At 35.8% G+C, this 26,290-nt stretch overlaps 1 protein-coding gene across 1 annotated transcript in view; it reads right to left on the bottom strand.

Moving 5' to 3' along the window:
- The window catches only part of adad1 (adenosine deaminase domain containing 1 (testis-specific)), a 28,641-nt gene extending 6,874 nt beyond the window's left edge, over window positions 1-21,767 (bottom strand). Inside the window, exons 1-10 of the mRNA XM_084133103.1 lie at window positions 21,756-21,767; window positions 20,873-21,036; window positions 18,669-18,803; window positions 18,405-18,572; window positions 17,034-17,108; window positions 16,724-16,849; window positions 7,985-8,108; window positions 6,539-6,709; window positions 5,245-5,477; window positions 3,441-3,675 (exon numbers count right to left, since the gene is read on the bottom strand). Coding sequence (XP_083989229.1) covers window positions 3,441-3,675; window positions 5,245-5,477; window positions 6,539-6,709; window positions 7,985-8,108; window positions 16,724-16,849; window positions 17,034-17,108; window positions 18,405-18,572; window positions 18,669-18,803; window positions 20,873-21,029 — 1,424 coding nt within the window. The 5' untranslated portion in view covers window positions 21,030-21,036; window positions 21,756-21,767. The remainder of the gene's footprint in view (window positions 1-3,440; window positions 3,676-5,244; window positions 5,478-6,538; window positions 6,710-7,984; window positions 8,109-16,723; window positions 16,850-17,033; window positions 17,109-18,404; window positions 18,573-18,668; window positions 18,804-20,872; window positions 21,037-21,755) is intronic.
- Window positions 21,768-26,290: the final 4,523 nt, after the last annotated feature.

Here is a 26,290-nt window from a genome sequence, read left to right as displayed (position 1 = left end):
TTTCCTTTTCCTTTAATCCTCCCTTATCGGGCTTATGCTACTCTGAGCAATGCCTGAACTTTGTATTTTGAGCACTTCTTGCGTTGTTTTTGCCTCTTCATGATGACTCGCTTAATTTAGTCCTCATTTGTAAGTCGCTTTGGACAAAGGCAAAAACAGGTAATGTAAATGTAAGCAGCTATTCTTTTTAGATATTTATTTTTCCATAACACTGATGCATCATAATCTAGCTTTTTTTTTTTTTTTTTCTATTCATACGTTCATGTTTTCATGTCATATTTTTATGTCAACATTAATTTTCGTAACAGTCTTAATTTTAATTTGCATGACGGACACGCCTCGCCCCCACCCTGAGTACTGTTTTTTTTTTAGACCTGTCAATAGCTACGTTTACATGGACACCTTTTGGTTCAATCGGAATGAAATCTATACGATTGATGAATCTGAACACGGTGTTTACATGAACAATAAATAAAGTAATCGGGTTGATGTGCGCGTTTATATGTCGCAAGTTTCAAATCGGAACAGATTTTTTGACATGCGCACACTGCACAAAAATACAGAGTTTCCCGCATAACTATTCTCCTCTATTGGTTCTTTATTTGTTTTAAACAGCAGACGTAATATTAATCCGTCTCTGGTCATGATTTGGAGACAATGAGCATATTAACCGTTTTGCCGTGCTGCTTATATTGATCACGCAGTAAAAAGCCTGTGGATGAGAATCCAAAACAAGGACTGGTGGGACGTTGTCCTGCTTCACTTCACAGACGATGAGTAAAATGAGAATTTTAGAATGACGGGACACTTATTTATATGACACTTTATTCAACAGGAAGACGCTCGTTCCGTGCATCATACGTCATTACGCTATTTAACGTCATTGCACATGCGCAGTCCTTTCAGTTTTCAATCCGATCAAGTGTTTACATGTTCTCTCAATCGGATTACAAAAGGAATAAACCACCCCTTTCAATCCGATCGAAATTTAATTCGGATCGAGCTCAATCGGATCGATTAAGGTGTTTACATGAAGGTTTTTTAGTCCGATTGAGCCGTCAACGTGTCCATGTAAACGCAGCTAATGATCAAAATGAGAAAATATCAAAAATGCCCATCCCTACTGAGAAATGACTTGCTGTGATCTGGTGTCTGTCGGCGTTGGTCTGTGTATGTCAGTGCAGTGTGAATCAGCCTTTACATGTTCATTTTTCTTTAGTGTGTAATGTTGCTGTTTGGGCGTCAAAAAGCTCCAAAGGGAGTGATTCTCTGTATCAGTGTCCCTGTTCCCTGTTTCTGAACTCCCTCAAATGCCTTTTTTATTGTCTTGAGTTTACTTCCAGAAACAAACACGTCAAAATATTCCATAATATACTGTAAAGGACTCCTTGCCTCCCTTTATACCATTAGCGGTTTTGTATACCTGATTTCTTTTTGTGAAATGTTTTGCTTGAAAAGTATGTTTGTGGTATATTCCAGATAAAGGCCACATTATGAGCATGCACACATGAGGGAAAAAAAGCTCAAGCTCAGCCAATTAGACCTTAACCCTATAAAACCTACTGTATCATATTTGATATGCTAATTTCTAAGGCCTGCAAATTATCAACATCAACAGCCAGGGCTGTGCAATTAATTGAATTTCGATTTCGGTTTTTGCTCCCAACGATCACCAAAATGGTATAATCGAGTAAAAACGATTATTTTGCCATGTTCTGTTTTGAAAGAATGCTCTTATTTTGTCTTTTGTTCTGAATGACGCGCGCACATCCGCCCCTCCCGATGCCATAAACTCTCTCAGCTTGAATGTTTAAACTGATAAAACTTAAAAAGAAGTGAAAATGATAAACTTTAGTTACGATGCAATGCTGGTCCGATTGTACAAGTGACAATTCCGTCATGTCCCGACTCCTAAACGCGAATGTGTAGTTTCGACGCTTGCCTTGTCCAGCGCATTTTGAGAGAGAGAGAAGACGCGGCACCGCTGAACACTCACGCGGTTTGTGAAATTGCGTCTTGGAGAAAGTTTTAAAATGATTGATTTGATTTTATAGTCTGTGTGGATTCATTTAGGCTACTCATACAATCTACATGCTAAAGTGAATCAATGTTTGCGGGGGAATTTCCCGCATTATAAGTGTAGACCTGCGGGAATTATTAAAATACTCATTGAAGTATTATCTGTTATATATTTATTTATTTTAATAGTTCAAAAAGTACAATAAATGTTCAAATTTCGATTTTTTAAGAATTGTTGAAAGGTGTCTTTGGTAACACTTTACAATAAGGTTCATTAATTAGCATTAGTTAACTACCTTTGTTAAGATTAACTAATAATGAACAATACTTCTACAGCATTTACTAATCTTAGTTAATATTAATTTCACCATTTACTAATACGTTATTAAAATGAAAGGTTGTATTTGTTAACATTAGTTAATGCACTGTAAACTAACATGAACAAACAATGAACAGCTGTATTTTTATTAACTAACAATAAAAAAGATTAATAAATACTGTAACAAATGTATTTCTCATTGTTAGTTCATGTTAGTTAATACATTAACTGTTAACTAATTAACATTATTGTAAAGTGTTACCGTGTCTTTTTAATAAATGCAACACGTTCCCAAAGTCATGTGAAATAATCGTGTTACATAATCGTGATTTCAATACTGACCAAAATAATCGTGATTATGATTTTTTCCATAATCGAGCAGCCCTATCAACAGCACACAATCTACTACATGCCTTCTGTCATCGGATTCAAATTTTACACTTTTTTAGCAATGTCGAGAATCAATTCAGAATCATTGAAGACGATCGGATCAGTGCTGCATGGTCACGAAAGTTTATCATTTGCACACGTTTTCAACCCTTGCCAATTTAAGCATTCGGGCGACAGAACTCGCGTGCGCTGTGTGGAAAGTTGTGCGCACAAATTCACAAAAATGTATCTGAAAATGCCCACCTTTGTGAGTATCCAAAGTAAACACAGTCGTTTATGGCTTAAGTGAACAATAGAGAAAGAACGCATTTGCTTGTGTTTTAATAATTTCTTCTTTTTTTATTAATGATTGTTTACTTGTTTTTTAATGATCTATGAAATTTATATTAGTAGTTTTAGCTCTGCTATTGAAATTGGAATTGAGAATTGTTAAATTTCACTGGTATCTAAAATTTTGGTTGTCATAACCTTATTTATTATACAATACAAGGAAACATGGGTGAAAAACAACAAAAACAAGAACTATACTATTCATTTATTACTTTCTTTGTGGTGGGGCCAGTGAAAATGGAATCACTAAAATCAGTGAATCGAATCGAAAATCAAATCGAATTGAGATCTTGTGAATCGGAATCGAATCGATATCAAGCCCTAATGAGAATAACCAATAAGAAGCATAAAACATCTGTCATGAGTAGCATATGACACTCACTCTTCGGTAGACTTTCCCTCCAGAGCACTGACCATCTCCATCATAAGGTCTCCGTGGCTCCAGTTCAGGCTAAGGGACTTCTGGGTAGGGTGTGTGTCTGGAGGCATGGCCGAGGACACCAGGCTGATGTGTGGCCGGTAGACGCAGTAGTACAGGGGAAGTGCTGAGGTGATGCCATCAACACGCTGGTTCACTGCCATCTCTATACCACGAGTGTCACTGCAGCTGCCGTCACCTGAGCACATCAAGGATACCAGGCACAAACTGCATTAACAGCATTTACTTTATTTATTTTTTTAAAGAGGACCTATTATACCCATTTTTATTTTTTTTTTATTTAACTTTTTATTTTTTTTATTTTTTTGTAAAAGAGAGAAAAAAAAAAAGTTATACTTTGAAACAACTTAACAAATCTGGAGTACAATTTATATTTAAAGCACATTAGGTAAGACACTTTGTGATTGCATTGAGAAATTAATGATCAAAATAAACATAAAATAACAAAAAAATAAAGAGGACCTATTATGCTTTTTCACATGTTCATCTTTCGAATAGATCTTTATTAGTCACTGTTAAAAGAAAAAGTGATGCTTAATTTCTAGGGCTGTGAAACGATTAATCGCGATTAATCGCATCCAAAATAAAAGTTTGTGTTCACATAATATATGTGTGTGTACTGTGCATAATTATTTTGTATATATAAATACACACACATGCATGTAAATATTTAAGAAAAATTTGTTATTTATATATAAAATATTTATATTTATTTATAAAACAAATTATATATAATATATATACAGTATATTTAAGCAAATATTTCTTAAATATATACATGCATGTGTGTGTATTTATATATACAAAATAATTATGCACAGTACACACACATATATTATGTGAACACAAACTTTTATTTTGGATGCGATTAATCACGATTAATCGTTTCACAGCCCTATTAATTTCATGATAAGTGTGTGATTAATCGCAATTAAAAATTGTAATTATTGACAGCTGAAAGATTTCAGTGCTAGTCTCAGCATAAAAAGTATGAGAGAAGGGGTTTATTTTTTCTGCAAGAATGCACTGTAATCTATACTGCAGCATCTGTTTCTTAACATATACCGGAACAACTTCCATATGGTACTAGGGTCAACGGGATAAGATGGGAAGCAGCCTGTGGTCTCATCTAGTCTCCCTTTGTTTAATGCCTAAACAGCCCTAATATTAATATTTGTAATATTTTTTGACCTAATAATAAATTAAATAATAATAAAATAAAAATAGATGTATATTTTATGTTGGTATATATTACTATATAATTTAAATTTAATAAAAACACATTTTATTTCAGTAATTGTTCCGCATATTTATTTTACATAATTACTAAATTAGAAATAAAAACTGAAATTGAGTATATGGAAAAGATCATTTGAACTGTATTATTGAAAATTGTTAAAAAAATATAAAAAAAAAAAAAAAAAAGCAGAGCTAAATCTGTGAGCACTAAGAATAATACATTTTCAAATGAAGACTAGTAGCGCTAATTTTACATAAAGAACCAAGTGAATATGACATGAATACGATATAGCAGCAAACTGGATATAGCGAAGCAGATTTAGGCCTAAATCAAAGTTCAAAGTTTGTTGATCGTGTCGCTGTCAAAATAAAAGTCCTACTTCCGACGCTTTACCCGCCTGATGCGATAATTAAAAAATGGAAATTTGCGGCCAATATATCAGCCTTGGCTATTCATCAGTCGACCCCTAGCCTGGATTGTTCGTCGTTGGCCGTTTCTCTAACTTACCAATGAAGATGCTGCTCACGTAGACTGGCTCAATGAAGTGGCTCAGTAGCGCCCCCTGGAAGCCCAACACCTGCCACTGCATGATCTTATCGGTGGCGGACATACTGACAACATGCGAGCCCATCTGCTCATACGAGCTGGAGAACTTGGAGAAGACCTTCCCTTCCACCACCACATGAAGGCCGATCTGATTATTCACCTCCCATGCAGAGATGGACAGAGGATTGAGGCGGCTAGAAAACAAGGACAACAACTGGGATTTAGTTTAACAAATTTGTACAATTTGCATACCGGATTTCTTTTTGTGAAATATTTTGCATTCAAAGTTTATGTTTGTGCAATATTTCTTCAAGATAAATGGCACAATGTGTGTATGCACAAATGAGGAATAAAAAAAGCTCACGCTCAACCAATTAAAAAGAAAATGTTAGATTTTAACCCTATAAAGCCTTGATTTGAAAATTTCGTAGGCCTGTAAATGATCAACATGATCTATAAAGCTATAAATCCTGTTGCACAAAATCTACTACATGCTTTTTGTATTGTTTTTTTTATTTTTATTGTACAAACTCGTGGTTCACGCATCTTTTTGCTGTAAAATTATAACTTTTATATTGTTAGTAATGTATTAAGATGAGCATTCACTGGACTGAAGCAACTTAGGTTTACTTGATTATCCATACATTTATTTCTAGAAAAGTCATGTGTAAATGTGAGTATCAAATATGATCATCAGGTTTATTTGCTCATCTCTCAATCATCATTCTATTGCATTATGTTTAAAAAAAAAAAAAACTATTTGAGATTTTGATCATAAAACTAAACATTTAAATATCATCTTACCAAGACATATTATTGTCAGATATAGAGTGACGACGGATATTTATATGCATTTTATTTAAGTATCTGCTATACTGTTATAAAGATGCACTTACATTACAAGCATCAGAATTTCATCTCACCTTTTGGCCATTTAAATATCAGCATCTGCACCAAATTGCATATTTTTGCTCAGTTTGTGCCTCTGAATAAAATGTAGCTGTTTTTTCCTCCTTGAGTTTGAGCTCCATATTCTCACTATATCATATGAGCCATAAAAGCCTGATGTATCAAATATGATACTCAACGAAAAACAAATGCAAACTTTTTCTTATAGATTTTGTCTTTCATATGTCAGGCTTTAAGTTTACAGGGTTAAAGAAGAGCAGGACACTGGGCCTTCATCAGACCTGACTCTCTTCATTTATACAGAGTGAATGTGTGTGAGTGTGTGTGTGTGAGAGAGTGTGTGTACAGTTGAGAAGGTATCTGCGCTGCTCCTTTGGGCAGCTGGCTCAGGTACAGGTGTAGAGTGATGTGGTTTTTGAAGCTGAGGAGCTTGGTGGTCTGGTCCTGCTGAAAGACTGACTTCTCCTCCAGAGCACTGTTCTTACTGAAGAACAGCAGCAGATTCCTGTACAGAAACCTACGGCACATTCAAAAAGACAATCATCCAATCATCTGTGCTTTAAAGCCACAATATGTAAGATTTTAGTAATAAAATATCCAAAAATCACTTGCACAGTGTGATATATTTCCTGCAGTTGTGTACTTACAATATCCCAAAAGTTCCCAAAGATTTTTAATTTCAGAGAAATTCCAATTTTAAATAATGGCTCGTCCATGTTCAGTGTCGCCTGTCAATGACGTAATATCCACGTTATCCTGGTTTCCGCTCGTTCTACCATAGTAACCATGGCGACAGACGTGGACAACTGCGTTACGTCTAGCGGCGCGCTCACGCTGTTGTTGTTTCGTTCATACATTATGGATCATGGCAAGCAGACTTTAGGACAAAAGGAGAACTAAAACGAGGATCAATATCAGCGTGGCGTTTTCGAGATGCCGAGAGCTAGCATCCGCGGCTAACTTAGACTTGACTTGTAGAGGTGAGCTAATGTACATAAAACTAATCATACAGTTGTTATACAGCTCAACATGATGAAATGTTAGAATATGATCAGTATGTTATGCTAATGTTGATCTCGCTCACTGCTAGTCTCATACAGACAAACTAACACACAGAATAACATTATAACTTCAACACACTCAAATGCAGTTTAGTGTGATAGTGTAGAGTAAGTGAAACAGCGCTGCGTTCCCTCACAAGTTTCATTCGTCTAATAAACTGCCCTGTGTGAGTGTTATTCAGCACTAGCGGGTAAGTTAGTTCGGTAGGATTAAATGTCCTCATTCCTTTATATCCGCGGGACTCGCGTGTGGCGCTGAGATCTGTCTCTCATTAGCACTCGCGCCGCTTCATCCCACAGTCATGTTAAAAACATCAGTGTATTCACTCATCCATAAACATTATTAGATCCTTCAGCTTTACGACAAGATCCACAATTCCGCTTATGCGTCATCAAACGACGCCTTTGTTATTGTAAGAGGTTAGCGACTCCTAGCGGCGAAAAAAATGACATATTGTAGCTTTAAATCAACTACAGACTAATTAATGAACTTATATTTGGCTATTTCGAGGTCAGTTGACCAACAGAAGTGTTTCTTCTAGCATTTAAGCCAAAAGCCTTCAGTTTACAAGGTTTTTAGATCAAGAGACATGCATTTTTGACACACAAACCTTTGACTGGTAGGATAAACTAAAAGCAAACCACAGCTTTTCTCTGTACTGGCCATCAAAGAGATGATTAATATGAACATCAATGTGACGACAATCTGCAACAGCTGAACATCCATGTACCTCATTAGTGATCTCCGGGCAGTTACTACAGCGTGTGAATCATGCAGGATTCGTCCTGTCGGCGCTGGACTGGCTTTGGTATTAGAACTGCCAGTTCCAAGAGCAACAACCTCACACCCTGCGGCTGCAGACGAAACACAGGACAGTTCGGATTACAATTATACAAGCACAGACTGACAAGAACCGCATGTCAAAATTTGTCAGATGATACATTGCACAAGTGTTTGCATATTTTGTTGGGGGTGAGTTACACACCAGAGACCTGTTCTGCTTTTTTCTATACATCTTTCTTTAGTCAGTGTGTAATGTTGATGTTTGAGCATGAAAAAGCTCTAGCGGGAGTTATTCTATATCAGTGTCATTTATGAACTCCCTGAAACGCCTCCATTGTAGTCTTGAGTTTCTTCCGGGAACGAACACGTCACAATATTCCTCATTTAAATAATTCATATGCAGAATAAAGGGGCGGGGCCTGGTTGAGTTAGTTAGTAGTGTGTTAAACTGGTGGTTATGGGAAGGGGCGGGACATTTCCCAAACACACTCGAAGCACTTGACCAATCACAACACACTGATCCAGCCGACCAATCAGAGCACAGTGTGCTTTTCAGAAGGAGGGGCTTCATAGAGACAGGAACTAAAGGAACTGGCGGCCTTTAAATATGACAGCCTTTAAATATCTTTAAAGGGGTGATGAACTGAGAAATCAAATTTTCCTTGAGCTTTTGACATATTAGAGGTCATCATACTATAAGAATATCCTGTAAGTTTCAGAACTGAAAACGTCCTTGTTAGTCCAATAAAAGCTGTTATTGACACCAGGCACAGCGAACGACAGGTTTTTCAAAGTGGGGATCAATGAGGTCAAAGGGTATCAAACCCCGCCTCCGCAGAAGAAGATCAACGCCTACTTCAACACTGCCTGTTTAGCCCCGCCCACCGATTCGTGCATTACATGAAACTCATTATAATATGCAAAACTGTTATCCAATCATAGCAGTGGGTGTTTACTTCCAAGTCTTCAATGCGGCACGCCCATAAAAACCGAGCGTTTCAGGAGCTAGGCTCAAAACCAGGGTAGAAAATAGCCTATTACTTTTTCATTTTGATGTTTTTGAATGTAAAAACCAAGCGAACGTCATAAGTTGACCTCAGACATCAATATAAATTTTTTTAAAAAGCCAGTTCATGACCCCTTTAAATACGGCCCGCTGGACCATAATATACCCTGATAATAAATTTTAAAACATTTGAAAGGTGAGTCACGTATATTAATTACAGCATATGTGCATGCTAATGTGAACCTTCACCAGAATGAGCAAAAAGAAATGAAAAAATGACAATGAAGTCGAGATGAGAAAAATAATATCTTTTTGCCGAGTTTAAGGGTACATCTATACGTTTAGTTTGTTTGGGAACGCAATCTGCAATTAAAGACTTTAATTTACATTGCCATTACACCAATGCACACAAAGAGAAGTATGAAAGATGCAGCATTGTTACGCTACGCTACAAATACAGTGTTAGTATCTACGCTAAAGATACAGAAGAGTTGTTCTCACATCTCAGCTTTAAAAGGTAAAATACATCGTCTACAAAACATTTTTGCCAAATGCAGGACAGAATGAGTTTCAAATTTACATTTTTCCATGAATAGAAATATAAGCATTTAAGAACATTATGCATATTATGCATAATGTTCTTAAATGCTTATATTTCTATTCATGGAAAAATGTAAATTTGAAACTCACACGCCTTAGAAATTGGCGCGACCAAAAACCAAAAACTCGAATTAGGAAAAAAAATCACTTCAAAAAAGCCTGTACACTCCAACAATGAAGGGGAAGCACCAATTGCAAGATAAAAAACACTGCTAATGACAATTTGGTCATGTGACCTATGTAATCATGCGACTGAGTATTGTTAACTTGGCATTGAGAAAGGTGACGTGACCGAAACGTTTGCCTCTTTTTCATTAAAGCAGTGGTTTTGATCTCGCAATTGGTGGTTTCCCTTCATCGTGGCACCACTTTCAAACAAATCCATCAAAACACAGGATTCAGGCAAATCTAACAACCATTTGACAACAATCTAACAACCCAGTTTCCTTCCTTTTACTGTAAATGTTTCCAAAAACAAACACCTATGACGACTTGTCTCGGCGTCCCTGACCATTTCGTTTGTCTAATATCCTGTGGATGTTACGTACCTATATCATAAAGAATCCTCCAACACTTCCTGTTCAAGTTTGTTTGGTTTGGTTAAAAATGTCATCAAGCCAATGAAAAAAGTTACAAAATGGCCCAAGGAAATTATATAATTGCTTCCTCTTCCAGTATATTTCCATATCTGTGCACCATTGTTGGCTTACGAGATTCACTGTGGAAATTCCAATCTGCCTACTCAAGTGCCCCCATGATATTACAAATGCAACAAACAGATGCCGTTTGTTTCAAATATCACATGATACGACTATTTTAATTCTAGAAATATCTCTATTTCATAAAGCTCTAATTAGATTTAATGTCAACAGTAACCATAATGTCCTGCCGTAAGTACTATTTCCCGAAACAGTCTTTGAGTAGGAAGTGCTTGAGTGTTAACGAGTCAAGTTCATTCATCACATGTCATACTCCAGACTCCTGTCTGCCCCGATGACCTTCCCATGTCTGACATGTGTTTTTATTTATCAGCGTCTCTCAGTTTCCCACAGATTTCCCGCATCTTTTGACTAATGCAAACCCATGATGCTGGATAAGGATTACTGTGATAACTGTGCTTTGTTTATAATGAAGTGTGAAAGGTGAAGTTCCCCGAAAAGTGTGGCGCAAACATTGCTCTTATACATGGTCGTCTAGATTCTTTTGGAGACCTAATGCAAAATAAATGCAATTATGTGTATTAAAGGCAGGGTAGGTAGGACTATAAAAAAAAAAAAAGATCCAAATTTGTTAAAACTTTCTATATATATCAATACATAATTAAAATGTAAGTACTCTGAAAAAAAGAGTATAAAAATCAAGTGACTCTAGACCGTTTAATCTGTATTAAACACAGCTCATTATTTCGATTCGGGACGAATCAAAGGATTGGCTTAGGCGACTGTCACTCTCTCTCGCAACCATGGCAACAACCCTTTTGCCACGGGATCTGCCCACTTGCGCGCGGCCGCGCGCACGTTTGATTTGAGGAATTCGAGAGGCACTGAACCTAGGAATAGCAAAACAATGGCAGAGAAAGAGCAATCAAAATTCACATTACCGGCATGCAGTTAGTGAAGGCAAACAAGGCAAAAAAAAGAAGACAGTACAAGAAAAGGTAATGAACAAAAAGTCTTTGGATAAACAAAGAAATAAAACGCGTGTCAATATCAGCGTAGCTTTCCAGCGACCACCCCGTCCTCAGCCTCTACTTCCTCGGACCCTAGTTGCACGCCACGGCCTCTTGCACGACCTCCTCTGCTTCGCCCTAAAATTATTTTTATTTTACAAAAGGACATTTTACAAACCTACATTTTGCGCATGTGCTCCTGCATGCACTTTTCCAGTCACAACACAGCAATCAAAGGAGGACGCGCTGAAAACTGTAATGCTGTTCTCTTCCTTCGAATGTTTGAGTTGCAGAGGAATTTGTGACTGTTTCAGCTGTTCAACCACATCAAAGTTTCGTAATTAGTAAGTCCGTGCTTTTTCTCTTTTTGTTCTTATGTGCTGAAGGGCTGCTGTGCCTTGGTGAAACGGTGTTTGTACGTGAAGAGCTCTTTTCCAAAACGCCATAAACCTAAAAAGCTGCCTCAAAGAACCAGCAAAAGTAATGATTATGAATGTGTAAAATATTGCAATAAGACATTTTAATTGTTTATTAATTTCTGTGTCGGCTGCAAAGATGAAGTTGACGATATTTGACTCGCGATCTTCGCAGTAGGCTAGTGAACGCATGCACCGGAGAAATGCACATTTAGGCTACATAGTTTTATTTTGTTTTGGATGGTTTTGTTTAGAACCAGATTTCTGTAAATATATTCCACATTTTTTAGGCCTGTGAGGCGAGGCTACGGTTCGGTTCACGATGATATAATCTCCAGTTCAAGCACCTTATGTTGTGATTGATAGCCTATATTTACTTTATGTATTTAATGCAGGAATGAAAATATTAATGAATTAATGAAAAAAAAAAATATTAAAATTAAGATACAATTAATACAAAACGAAATTCGTTTTAAAGAAAGGCTTTGTGCTTTCTGTTTTGAGGTCTCTGTTAAAGTTTGAAAGTCTCAGTGCAGCTTTCAGAGCGCTCGCGTCCATAATGGAGAACTGTCAAGTAATATTGTTTTTTCCTCATAAATGCAAACACGAAAAATAAAAGACAAAAACTTTTTTAAAAAGACAAACCATAAATTTAGAAAAAAAAAAAAAAAAGATGGATTTATAGCGTTTTGGGGGAAAAATGAATGGATTTATACCGTTTTGAAAATGTTAATTTTTTTTTACTTTGAATTGATCATCAACAATATTGTTGTTTGATTTAATAATCACTGTTGCAAGAAGTGCCTAGTTAAGTTTTTTTTTTTTTTTTTTTTTTTGTAAGTGGAAAAAGTAGGGGGTGCCACAGATTCTGTTTAGTTAGCTCCTTTATTGTTTTTTCTATAGCCTAGAATAATATAGGTCAAATGCAGCAAGTCAAAAGACCAACTGGACCTTCTTTGCCAGTTTGCTCACATTTCTTTGAAGGATGGCAAAAATATCGCCTGAATATCTATATCTAGATATTGGAAAAAAATATCGAGATATTCATTTTTGTCAATATCTCCCACCCCTACATGCAGAACACCATATATGTTATGAATCTTACACGAAATTCATCTTCATCACAATATAACTGATGGTAATGTAAAAAAGTGTATCAATGCAACCTGTTTTTAGCTTATATAACTAGCTCGTTAGCGAATCAAAAAATATATATTTTAAATTTACCAATATCAATATGCTAGCTTGATAGTGAGTACTAAAATACATCTTATTTGTTTATATTCATAAGCAATTAGCGTTAGATTTTTTTATTACATGTGATTCTGACATGATGTCACTACATGCACTGTGCTCCTTCCTCTCTGCTTGTCTCAGGTAAATAATGCGTCTTCAGCTCAGCGGTTGGAGTCGCGCGTTCATGTGTTTTGGGGGCGTGGCTTTGGAAGGAGCCCAGAAGGGAGGGGGTGGAGTGAATGGAAATAATGAACTGTCTTTAAAACAGTCCTGAGAGGTCTACAGACACTCGATTTTTATACTTTCTTTTTCAGAGTACTTACATTTTAATTATGTATTGATATGAACATAAAGTTTAAACAAATTTGAAAAAGAAGTTTTTTAGACCATTCCTACCTACCCTGCCTTTAATTTGCACTTTATGCAAAATAATGTCTGTTTCAAAAGCGTTTGATGTTGCCATTGTTGTAGAGGGGATAAAAAAGGAGTATGGAAAAATGTTCATGTCACTTTTCCCCTCTAACTCATAAAGAAAGAGATTACAATTACTTTTTTCATTGCAACATGACTTTTTCAAGACAATTAATCAAATTTATGCTAACAGTATTAAATTTTTTTTTTTTTTGTTGCTTTAGTTCTTATCACTTTATTTTTGTATAAATTATTCAAGTTAAATCAACATAAAAGGTAGGATAACAGCACAACCATGATGCATAAATATATTACTATATATTTATATTATATATTATATAATATAAATATATTAGAGATGCACCGATTGATCGGCTGGTGACCGGAATTGGACGATTTTCACGTGATCGGCCGTGACCGGCGACCGGCCAGTCAGTCTGACAAATGCCGATTTTATGCCGGTCAAATGCACTCGGGCGCCGCATGATTAACATCGCGCAACATCAGCATCACACGTGCACACGGTACACACATGTAGAAAACCTCGTGAATTACGTCCGTTCAGACCGCAAGCGCGTATTTTTTTTCGCCGTGCATGTTAATCAATGAGTGCGTTCACAACGGGAGCAGGAGCAGCGCGTGAGCGTCAAGCAGGAGCGTCGCGAGCAGTGAAGCGCGTGTTTCGGCGCCGAGTCCATTTGCTGCACTGCTCACGCTCAATTAAAGGGAAAGCACACTTTTGATGGACAAAATAGCCTAAATAGGGTTTCACCAAAAAAGTGCCCAAAATGCACAGAATTTGCGTGTTTTAACAAGAACTAGAGTAGGCTATGTCAGAAAAGAAAACGAAGACTAATATTTATAGAAAATGTACCCATTTAAACTTGTTTTATTATTCAGTTTGTACAAGTGATTGCAATAGGCCTGTGTGTGTGTGCTTTGAGAAATATCTTTATACTGCAAGGCTATATTATTTTATTTTTTATTTATATATTATTTTATTGCCATTCCCTGTTTTCATACAGACGTTTAGTTTGTTAAATACATATATAAAAAAAGTATTGGATATTGAATGTGAAAAGGAAATGGTTCTTCCATAACACTGCACTTTAGATGTGTGTGAACTATGCAAATTGTAAAATGTTCTATTACAGAAAAGATATAAAATAAATATTTGTGTGTGCTGTAAAGTGGTTAGAAAAAATGAAATCGGAATCGGCTAAAATCGGTATCGGCAGGTCAAACTTAATGAAAAATCGGAAATCGGAATCGGCCCAGAAAATTGTAATCGGTGCATCTCTAAAATATATATATTATAACTTAAATCTGAGCTGGCGCGGTGTCTGTGAATCTCCTGTCTGTGTGACAGACACACACCGGACTCATGCGCACAGAAAGCCGCTTCAGACAGCGTGCCGTTCTCTTTCACGCTTGAATGGACAAAAGTATGCCAAAATGCCTGCTTTGTCAAGTATCCTCTTAAACAGTCTTAAATGAGTTCATTAAAGTCTTAAATGACTGTAAAGAGTTGTGAGGCCATAGGATATAAGTCAGATCTGCATCATTTCTTAAAGTGACAGCAGCCTAATAAACTGAGGCTGTGATGTCCGTCATTAATGTAAATCAAAGAACAAAAGACAAAGAGAAAATCACTCACTGCTCTTGAGTGAATAACTTTTGTAGCTTTAATCTATATTATATATAGGATTAATATATATATAAAGGATTAATCTATATTTCATAGGGGTGAAACGATATCCTCATGTCACGATTCAATACATATCACGATACTGAACTCATGATACGATATTATTGCGATACTCTAAGACAGGATAAAAGATTAAAGGTCCCGTTCTTCGTGATCCCATGTTTCAAACTTTAGTTAGTGTGTAATGTTGCTGTTAGAGCATAAATAATGTAAAATTATAAAGCTCAAAGTTCAATGCCAAGCGAGATATTTTATTTAACAGAAGTCGCCTACATCGAACGGCCCGTTTGGACTACATCCCTCTACTTCCTTCTTTAATGACGTCACTAGAACCGTTTTTTGACTAAACTCCGCCCACAGGAATGCTCCCTCAACTCTACCGAAATTCATTTATGTACTTGCGCACTTCTTATAACTTACTGTGTTTACTCAGCTCTTACGGTGATTTTCTGACGCTTCATCTTTTGTGTGATGTACAATAAACTTTATTAAACTCATCAGTATATGTTTGATCATCATTCAGACAGCAGACTTGTAGGCTATTAATAAATAATGGATACATACAAGCAGATGACAAATACGTTATAATAACCGTAATTAAACTACTAAACTATACCTGTTCCATCTCTATACAGCACTCTGACTCTGTAGGCATTATTGTCCGACTCGAAATGAACACCGTTACTGAGAGTTCCTGATATTATCATCATTCCGTGAGGTGAAATTGTCCTGAGAAACTGAACGCGAGCTCATGAAGCTCCGCCCCCTGGGTCGTCCAGCAGCAGCTTATTTGCATTTAAAGGGCACACACTAAAACAGCGCGTTTCTCTGTGCCCCAAAAAATGACAAAACATGCTGTAAAAAATGATCTGTTGGGTATTTTGAGCTGAAACTTCACATACACACTCTGGGGACATCAGAGACTTATTTTACATCTTGTGAAAAGGGGCATAATACAGGACCTTTAAACATTTTACTGTTGATTAAAATGCTAAATATGATATTACATTGGGGTGTAAATGAATAGGCTTGGACTTAGTGCTGGAAACCCAATGCACAGGACAATAGAGATGCCAAAATAACAATATTCATGATTCTGAAGATGAAAACACAGAGTTATTTTAGATGAATATGCTTGAACTCTGTCACTGACTAGATATATTTAAAATAATGTCGGCCACTTTTTACTAGTAACATCAGACATTTTGCATTATAATGACCCACAAATACTCCCCCATTGCATTATTTATATATTATATATATAACAAATTATATTTATAGTAGTTTAATGTAGTACTGAGACTAAAACTTGTTACAGCCCTAATATTTCAATTATAATTTATGCAGTGAAGTGTTTGATAACTTAACTATATTATTATATTTGATAACTATATTATTATTCTACATCAGTTTGTAGATAAACTGTGAAATTACTATATAAATATTAAAAACTTTTAATGTTAGGTGTGATTAATCGCTCTTAATTACAGAAAAATAGGTTCTTTTTTTAAGCACTAATATGGCACTAATATCCTGATTCTGTGCAGGACAGATTATATGGCAACAAGTGTCACATGACGTATCAATACTAATCCCACAAAGAAAAACCTGTGGTCTGACATCCTGTGCATCTGACTTACGAGAGAGCATGACAAATGCAGCCACTGTTCCGCCACAGCCAGTGAATTCTGGGTAACTGTCCATTAGCTTGGTGAACATCTCCTTCACCACGCTGGGTATCTGATCCTTAATGGGGTTCTTTCTTTCTGCGTTAAACCAACCGAAATGAAATTATTAGTCAGGTTCACAAATATTTCCGATTTCGACATGATTAGATGCTCATGATTAGATGTCAATGGTTACTATGGCTAAAACATCTGAGCATTGATTATAGCTTTTATTAACTGGGCTATTAATTACAATGCAGACTGACTTTAATAATGTATTTACCAATCACAGCTCTTGCAGAATGGATCTCTTGGATTGGGGAGTCCTTCTCTCTCACTGGCAGAGGAGGTGGCCCCTCTAAACAAAACACACAAACAAAAGAAAACGTGAGTAGTGCTTGTCCATGCAATGCTTGTGAACACAAAGATTTGCATTTACTAAAAAAGAGCAGGTTTTATTTGTGATTTTTTGTTTGCTCACTGGTTCAAGTTTGATCAAGACAAGGTTAAACGGTGTGAGACGCATGCACTCAGGTTTATTATTAGGGTTAGTAGTTTGTTTAAATCCCCAAACCTAACTATGAACCACAAGTAAAATATAAAAAAAGTCAAATAATAAAATGCGTCCTAGCTTTATGCAATCGAGATATAAAATGATTAAAAAGATGCAATAGATAAGATTAAATTCCAGCACCACCCTGATGTGTGAATGTCACTTTTTTTTTTTGCATTAAAAAAAACAAATGTTACACCCCCACCTCAAACAGGAAAGAGCTTCACCACGGTTTCAGTGAATGACTATGGGGTTGTTTCGATGGGAGGGAACACAGCGAGGATGTTCTCTTTCATCTGGGGAAACTTTCACATTGAATTTCGAAGTTTGCGTATTTACATTAAAAATGGAAGAGCTGACTAAGTGCTTGCATCGACTCTATGGAAAGTGTCAAAACAGAAGGTCACACGATTTCTGCCTATTATTTGCAAAAAGGCTTGCAAAGCAGACCATTAATGAAAACAAACAGTGAAAAATCTAGGGTGTAACCATATTGCTAAAGTCAGGTGTTTTTACCTTTTATGTATTTTATTTTATAAATAAATAAATATTATTTGTTGTTTCTCATTTTCAGATTAACTATTCCTTTAAATATCTGATGAGTGGCAAATGATAATGATTAAAATAGTTATTTTAGATTTTTTACATGTTTTTGAAAGCTATTAGGCTCACTAAGGCTGCATTTATTTGATCAAAAATACAGTAAACTCAGTACTAGTTTTTATTGTAATATAATTTACAATTTTTGTAATTTATTCCTGTGATGCAAAACTGAATTTTCAGCATTATTACTAGCATCACGTGATTCGATATAATCATTCTTATGAACTTTTAAATTGATTTAAGTCATTAAATGCAAATCTTGCACTGAGACATATTCGGTGTTAGTTTAGGTCTCAATTAACTTTATCGTCACAAGAAATATGGAGTGATGTTTGATATCAAAATGCATCTCAATCAATAATTCTTGATTCTCATTGAATAATTTACATTGATTCTCAATGAATAATTTGCATTTATGCATTTGGCAGATGCTTTTAATAAGCATATTCAATATTTAATAAGCATAGTTGCCAGTATAACTCATCATTAGATTATTACCGGAAACATCTGAGGGAATCCCATCATTCTCTAGACTTGCTATGAGCTCTTCAAGGGCCAGTTCAGACGCTTTGGCCCTGGCTTCTTTCTTTGTGATGCCCATTCCAGTCTTATACTGGACTCCATCAATCACAGCACAGAACGCAAAGAAAAAGCCCGTAACTCCTGCTGCTCAGAAAACAAAGAAAACAAATGTTGAATGCATCTATGAACTGGACAATGCACTTAGTAAAATCTAAAGATACAAGGAAATCTGCTGGTTACCAGTTGTAACGGTTTCTTTCAGATCCAGTTGAAACTGCAAAGTTTGAGAGAGCTGGTACAACGCCGACACCGGGTGTGTATCTCCTCGCTTATATCTGTCGATCAATTCAAGGGGAAGGATTTTCTGTTTGGAATCTGCAAAGGAGACAAAAGTGACAGCGGACAATATTGATATAACGTGATTCAATCCGTAAGTGACTGAAGCTGATAATAACACAGTCCTTAAAACAGGGTTCCCACACCTTGGTTAACTTCAAATTCAAGGACCTTTCAAGGACTTTCCAGGTCCAATACCCTCAATTTCAAGGACTTAATGTGGGGACACATTTCAAGTGAGTTTCAGCCTATTTTTGCAATGTTTCATGGTGTGTCTGTGAAACGTTGAGGTACCACTGTAGTAGTTTCGTGCACGCGTGAACGTCATGGCAACATAAGACCTCACACGGGAAACACTTAAAGGGATACTTCACCAATTAGCATTAAGCTTTGTATCAGCAGAAACCCGGTAGTATTTTCGAATGACTGTGCTTCCCTCCCTCATGTCCCCCTGAGACGAGAGATTTCTGTATTGTGTGTCTGGGAAAAAACCTCTGATGCAAAAATCGTCATTTATCGTCATCAGAGGCTTTTCTGTCCAGAGGCGAGAGACTCCAGCCAGTAGGAGGAGCTCGTCCCGCATGTGTTCAACCCGCCCATAGGGGGATCTCACGATAAAACGCCGTCTTTTCAGTTTCGAGTCACTAGTAGCCTAGCTGTATCATTTCTTCCGATACTGCCCTCTGTAACCGGGAGGCGTGGCTTGGGAGTGTCCTCGTAGGGCATCAAAGCAAGTGCATTCTGGGAGTTGTAGTCTTTCATCCACATGAGCCAAAAATACATATTCTGGCTTTTCTCAGTCTAGAAGGCACCAATTTCTAAAATAATTTCACATTTCTACTACATAAATTACCCAATTTAAATACACATTCATCTTTCCAGCGGTGAAATATCCCTTTAATGTAACGCGTAAATGCGCGTAACTAACGAAAATCAAGCAAGCTAGTACGCATAGGCCACGGAGTGTTGGCGAAATAACACATTAGCGGACCGGAGGGAATAATATGGAATTTTCTCCAGAAAAATTCTTGCACAAGACCTTCTTGCTTCTCAAGAACTTTCAAGGAACTGACTAGTCACTATGTATGTTTTCATAAACTTTCCTGGACCTTGACATTTTTTTTCAGATTCACAAACTTTCAAGGACCCGTGGGAACCCTGTTAAAAACACTGCTATTCCAGATGACACTGTGCGATCTGTGTTTTTCCCTATTAGGAGTAAATCCTCCTAGACCTCCTTGAAATCAAAACTGACCCTGTTGATGCTGGTCTAACTGTGCCTGGCCTGGTTTCTCCCAAGGTTTTTTTTCTCCATTTCTGTCACCTGACGGAGTTTGGGTTCCTCACCACTGTCGCCTTTGGTTTGCTTAGTTGGGGACATTTAATATTCAGTATTTTTATTGATTTGACTGCACTGATACTATCAGATGAGAACAAAATCTGAGTTGAATAATGACACTATTGACTTCTGCAGAGCTGCTTCGTAGCTCATTCGACTTCGTTTCATAATTGATGAATTTTGCTAATTGATATTATTATTGAACTGAATTAACATTGAACTGACTCGAGCTGAATGACACTAAAGATGCTTTACAGCAGAATTTAAATGTGTTTTAATATTTTATGAATTTGCATCATTGATTTTCTTACTGTACTGTATTTTCCTGTTTATTACATTGAAGCTGCTTTGAAACCATCTGTATTGTATAAAGCGCTATATAAATAAAGTTGACTTGATTTGACTATTTGTGCTCAACTATACAAAGAATTTTTGTTTAATCTTTGTAATCTTGTCTCTAAAATGACTTTCATTATCACTTGAGGAGCTACGTGCGCACTCCGAGCCTTAGGGCTCAATTCCCATTTATTCCTCAGATCCGAGTTTTTGTATAGCTGTTCACGTTGTAGTTTTAAACGTGGCCAATTTTAGATTCCAGTGTAAACAGATCAGTGTGAACTAAGAAGTATATCACATTACGGAAGTAAAATAGGATGCAAATGCCATTTCATGTTGACTTTAAAACACAAGAGAAGTCAATGGAAATGAATTTGCCTAAAAAAAAGCAATGGTCAGTCTGTTAGAAATACAAAAGAATTAAAGAATTAACTGATTTTGGTGGAGGCGCTCAATGGTTGTCCAGGCAGATATTTGTTGTTGTTGTTGTTGTTGATGTCATTGAAAGGTGAAGGAGATGAGATGTTTGTCCATTGGCTGTGGGTCAGGCTGGACCCTCTGGAGGACGCACCCCTCATCATCATCTTCATATAACAGCTTTAGGGATAGAAATACAAAAAAGAGATCATAAAGTTAGATATTAATTATTAGAAAGAAAAGACAAATAACTACTGTACATGCAACTCCCATCAGAAATTATGTTATTGATATTTTATTCATGGTTTTATAGATGGTTTTAATAAATTATAATGATGATGATTAATCAGTTTGCCCCTTATGAAAATTAACCATGGTTTTACTAGACTAAACATAGTTTAACCATGGTATTTGTAGTAAAACTGTTTTACAAATGGTATCAATCCGCCAGAAAACCATGGTTACTTTACTTTTACTATAATAAATCCATGGTTTTAATAAATTGATCATGATGATGATTAATCGGTTAACGTTAACATGAAGGAAGAGCGCTTGACCCTTCACACAAATTATTTGACGACGTTTAAATTCATGTAAGTTATTCGTTTGCAAACTCGCATAAAACACATTCAAACTAAACCCATATAAACAAAGTAGCAACAAAACCAATATAAACAAAGTAGCAACATCTGACAGGTTAGAGTGAAATAAAACGGACTGAAGTTTTTTTTTTAACGCCGATTGAGACGCTAGTCACGATGCTAGCGCGCTAATTTAGCTGAACTAAACAATAAATACACTTATATTGATCGTGATTTATCGTAACTTATCGATGAAGCAGCAAATGTTATAGTTTTATCTTCAAACAAACATAAAGACAGATTAATTCGCATACATACACGCCCACACGTTTTCCCTGAGGGATTCGCTCCCGACACAAGTGAATCTGATCCACAATCACAGACAGATTCATTGGTAAACAGATAAGTTAGATTGTAGAATTGTGGAACGCCATTTCCGCCACATTTATGCACAATCATGCTCTGTTAAGCCATAATTATGACATAAAAAGTCAAAATTATGACTTTAAAAGTCATAATAATCATGAGATAAAAGTCGAAATATATAAAGCCTAAATTTCATAATTATGAGACATAAAGTCGAAATTATGACTGTAAATGTCATAATTATGAGATACAAAGTCAAAATTATTACTTTAAAATTAAAATTAAAATAATTACTTCTCATAAATATGAGAAATTATGACATAAAGGCCTGGTTTTGAAGACAGGGCTTAGATTAAGCCAGGATTAGGCTTTAGCTCAATTAAGTAGCTTTTATAAACATGTCTTAGAAAAAAAAAACATTACTGGTGTGAATCTTTTTAAGTCATAATTTCGACTTTTTAAGACATAATTTAGACTTTTTCAGTCAATTTCAACTTGTATCTCATAATGACTTTACGTTTCGACATTTTATTTCATAATTATTACTTTTTATTTCATAATTTTAACTTTTTATCTCATAATAATATAGTTTTATATTATAAAACTGTCATAGTTTTGTCTTTTTTATGTTATCATAATTAGGCCTTTTATGTCAAAATTTTGACTAATCACATCATTTTGACTTAGTAATAATTAAGACTTAAAGGGCATGGTTTTTTTTTTTTCCTCTTATGTGGTGGAAATGGGCTTCCAAAGGATACATGCTTTTATCTACATCTGGAGGAGATATCTTACGCGCGCGCGCACACACACACACACACACACACACACACAAATATGTATACTCTTGTAAATCTTAACCACAAAATCATTCCCCCCCCCCCCCCCCCCCCCCCCCCCTCCCCTCCCCTTTTTTTCCATTAATGACAGCCCAGTACAATGACCTGTGAGTAAAAGTGAAAGTGATGGACTGTTAAGGTCACCAGGAAGTAACATTCAAACCGGTTGTGCATTTAGGGACAACAAAGGGGTTTTTAAACAGTTACTCATTAAAACAGAGTTTTCCAAAGATGTGTATGACTCAACACTCTGTGTGTGTGTGCAACAGGAAAGCGCTATTGGCCTTTTTTTCATGCTCTAAAAATAGAAGACCTTTATTAACCACAAAAACGCAATGTTGATATCAGAAGATACAAATGTTGCATGAGACATGCTTAGATTTGCAATCTTTTCAAAGATGATATCAGAATAATATGTTGCCAAAAACAAACACAAAATTTCAACCTGTCCAAAATTCAAAATCCATGTTATTTATTTATTTATGTATTTATTTGTCTGTTTGTTTGTTTGGACTATTTATTCAGACATTCATCCAGTCAGTGATGGCTCAAATATAATATTATTTTAATTTGTATAACGTTTTTGTTCACAACATAATTCCTATTAATCCATTTGTGTCATACTTTTGATTACTTAACCTGGGAATTATCTCTTCAGTTCATTTCCATGCGTTTTTTTATTATTATTTTTTATTATTGTGGTACAGAGCTTTAATTCATAAATCTATCAAGTGAAATCTGTTATCAAAAATGGAATGATCAAAACAATAAATGCAAAACTCTTCACGCAGTGTTTACTAGCCTCAGAAAGGCCTCAGTTTAGCTCATTGTGTTTAATGCATGCATGAGAGGCGATAAATCCTTGGATAATTATATGTTTATCAGCAAAGTGGAAACATCTGTGGTGTTTTTGACGGTGGAGTCCTATGGTGAGCAAAAGAGCAAGACATCCTACCTCAAAGCCCACACTAATATTGATGCCTGGAAATACCTCTATAACGTGACGCAACTGATATCATTCCCCTCACCCCGGTTTCCATCCAGACACATCCTGATTCTGCTATCATTGTTTTTTATCCTTAATAATTTAGTTGATTTGCAAATGCATTCACGCCCAAAGGGTGTTTTGCACGACCAGGCCCAGAGCACAGGTAATGGTGTGCAATGACATTCATGCAAAGTGCAGTGTAGGAGTTGATTTGACATGCTGTGGTTCATTGCTTACTCAGTGGTACAGTAAACACAAACACCTCTGTTGGATGGGTTGCAGACATTATCTTTAATCTAAATTATTTATATACATTACGTAGGAGTGCTTCTTCCATTTTGTCATCAGTCATTGGCGATCTATATGATAAAATGTGTCTTTAATGCGCGACAGCACAACCAGCGGAAGTCAAGATGTTTGCTAGTTATGATTAACTTTTCTTTTTTTTATCAAGGTTGAAACATTTTCTTTTTTTTTCTTTTTCTTTTTGATATGTCACTGTGCGCACTAACTCCAGAAGACAGCTTACAGCCAACAACTTAGTCAAGATGTTGGAAAAGGGCCCAGACTGATGATTAACTGACGTGTTAACACATCTGAACATCCGCTCTCATTGAGATACCATCAGTGAGACAGAAAAAAAGGAAAAATACTGATATCTAACCTATGATGTACTCCACGATGATCTGTTTTAGACCTGGATTTGGTTATGGGTTTAAATGGGTATGACGTAACCCATGTATTGGGCATATGAGCAGAGAATTAATAAAACTGAGAATTTATTTCAACTAGTGCTGTCAAATCAGTTAATCGCGATTAATCACATCTAACATAAAGGTTTGTGCTTATATAATAGATGTGTGTGTATGTATATGTATGTATGTGTATATATATATATATATATATGAAGAGTTCAGATGCAAAAAGCCTCTAAGCGCCATCTGAAATTTTCTTCTGGAATGACCATTTTTATAAAGCTTATATATTTAAGTTCAGTAATTTCACTTAAATGACAATTAATAGGTAATTTGCATTGCCATTTAAGTTAAATTACTGAACTTAAATATATAAGCTTTATAAAAATGGTCATTCCAGAAGAAAATTTCAGATGGCGCTTAGAGGCTTTTTGCATCTGAACTCTTCATATATATATATATATATATACACATACATACATATACATTTATATGTACACACACATCTATTATATAAGCACAAACCTTTATGTTAGATGTGATTAATTGCGATTAACTGATTTGACAGCACTAGTTGAAATAAATTCTCAGTTTTATTAATTCTCTGCTCATATGCCCAATACATGGGTTACGTCATACCCATTTAAACCCATAACCAAATCCAGGTCTAAAACAGATCATCGTGGAGTACATCATAGGTTAGATATCAGTATTTTTCCTTTTTTTCTGTCTCACTGATGGTATCTCAATGAGAGCGGATGTTCAGATGTGTTAACACGTCAGTTAATCATCAGTCTGGGCCCTTTTCCAACATCTTGACTAAGTTGTTTATTTATTTATTATATATTTTTTTATTTCATAAATATTATATATATATATAATATTTATATATAATAAAATATATACACACACATACATTATTTAAACATAAACTTTTATGTTAGATGCGATTAATTGATTTGACAGCACTAATTTAAACTAATTGTCTTAATTGAATTACTGGACATTTATGACAACACACTGTGAGTGTTTTACTGGTATATGGTTAAAAATATGCCCTCATTAAAGTAAAACATGGCTCAGAAAATCAATTCCAATCAATTGTCCCTCAATAAAACAGCCAAATATTGTCTATTGCAGTAACTAATGCATTAAGTCTAGACAAAGTGCCAGTCGGTTTGACTTTGTTGTGCCCCCTTCTGGTGCAGATTGATAAAACAGAAGCTACTCAAGCAATTAAACACATAGGAGCATTTTAGACAGAATTGCAATGCAATGGTTTCATGCAATGAATGCGATAATAGAAACACTGTCCCCTATCAGTTCTAGGAGCACCAAAATAAATCAATCAATATTCAATAAAACAGTTTTAACATTGAAACATTGAGTATACTGGAATGACAGAAGTCAAAAGGTGGCCTTCTAGATAAGGCACACGTGGAAACAAGTGCAGAGTTTCAGAAATGTAGAATGAACTGACAACGAACAAGGAGTCTGAAATATTTAATGATCAGATGATGACCTACATAACCTGACCACAAAAAACACAGCGTGAGAATCTGAGAAGTCATTGAACAATTCACACTGACTGATCTCTTGTGGACCCGATGCAAGAGCGCTATATTTCTCTGCGTACTAAATATCATATAGTTTATACCAGAGAAAGACATTGTCACACTGAAGACTGCAAGTGGAAATTGACATGCATTAATGCTTTTAAGAAAGGCTGAAGTGAAAACACTTGAAGGGTGGTTTAATGTTTATTGGAGTTTTCATTTTATTTCATTGCTTTGGCATTTATTTTGGTTTTGGTTTCGTTTTAGCAACCTTTCAGCGACCTGCCCTCGACCTCTAATGTGGACCAAGGTCCCAATGAAATCATCCTATGCCACATCTGCTTTATTTAAAATATGGAAGTCTTTCTTTCCGGACCAGCATTAGTTCCTTTCCAAACAATATGAGGAT

The sequence above is a fragment of the Abramis brama genome (genome assembly GCF_963993115.1).
Source record: "Abramis brama genome assembly, chromosome: 13".
Lineage (NCBI taxonomy): Eukaryota > Metazoa > Chordata > Actinopteri > Cypriniformes > Leuciscidae > Abramis > Abramis brama.
The sequence above is the reverse complement of the archived record's forward strand: the minus strand, read 5'-3'. Positions and strand labels throughout refer to the sequence as shown.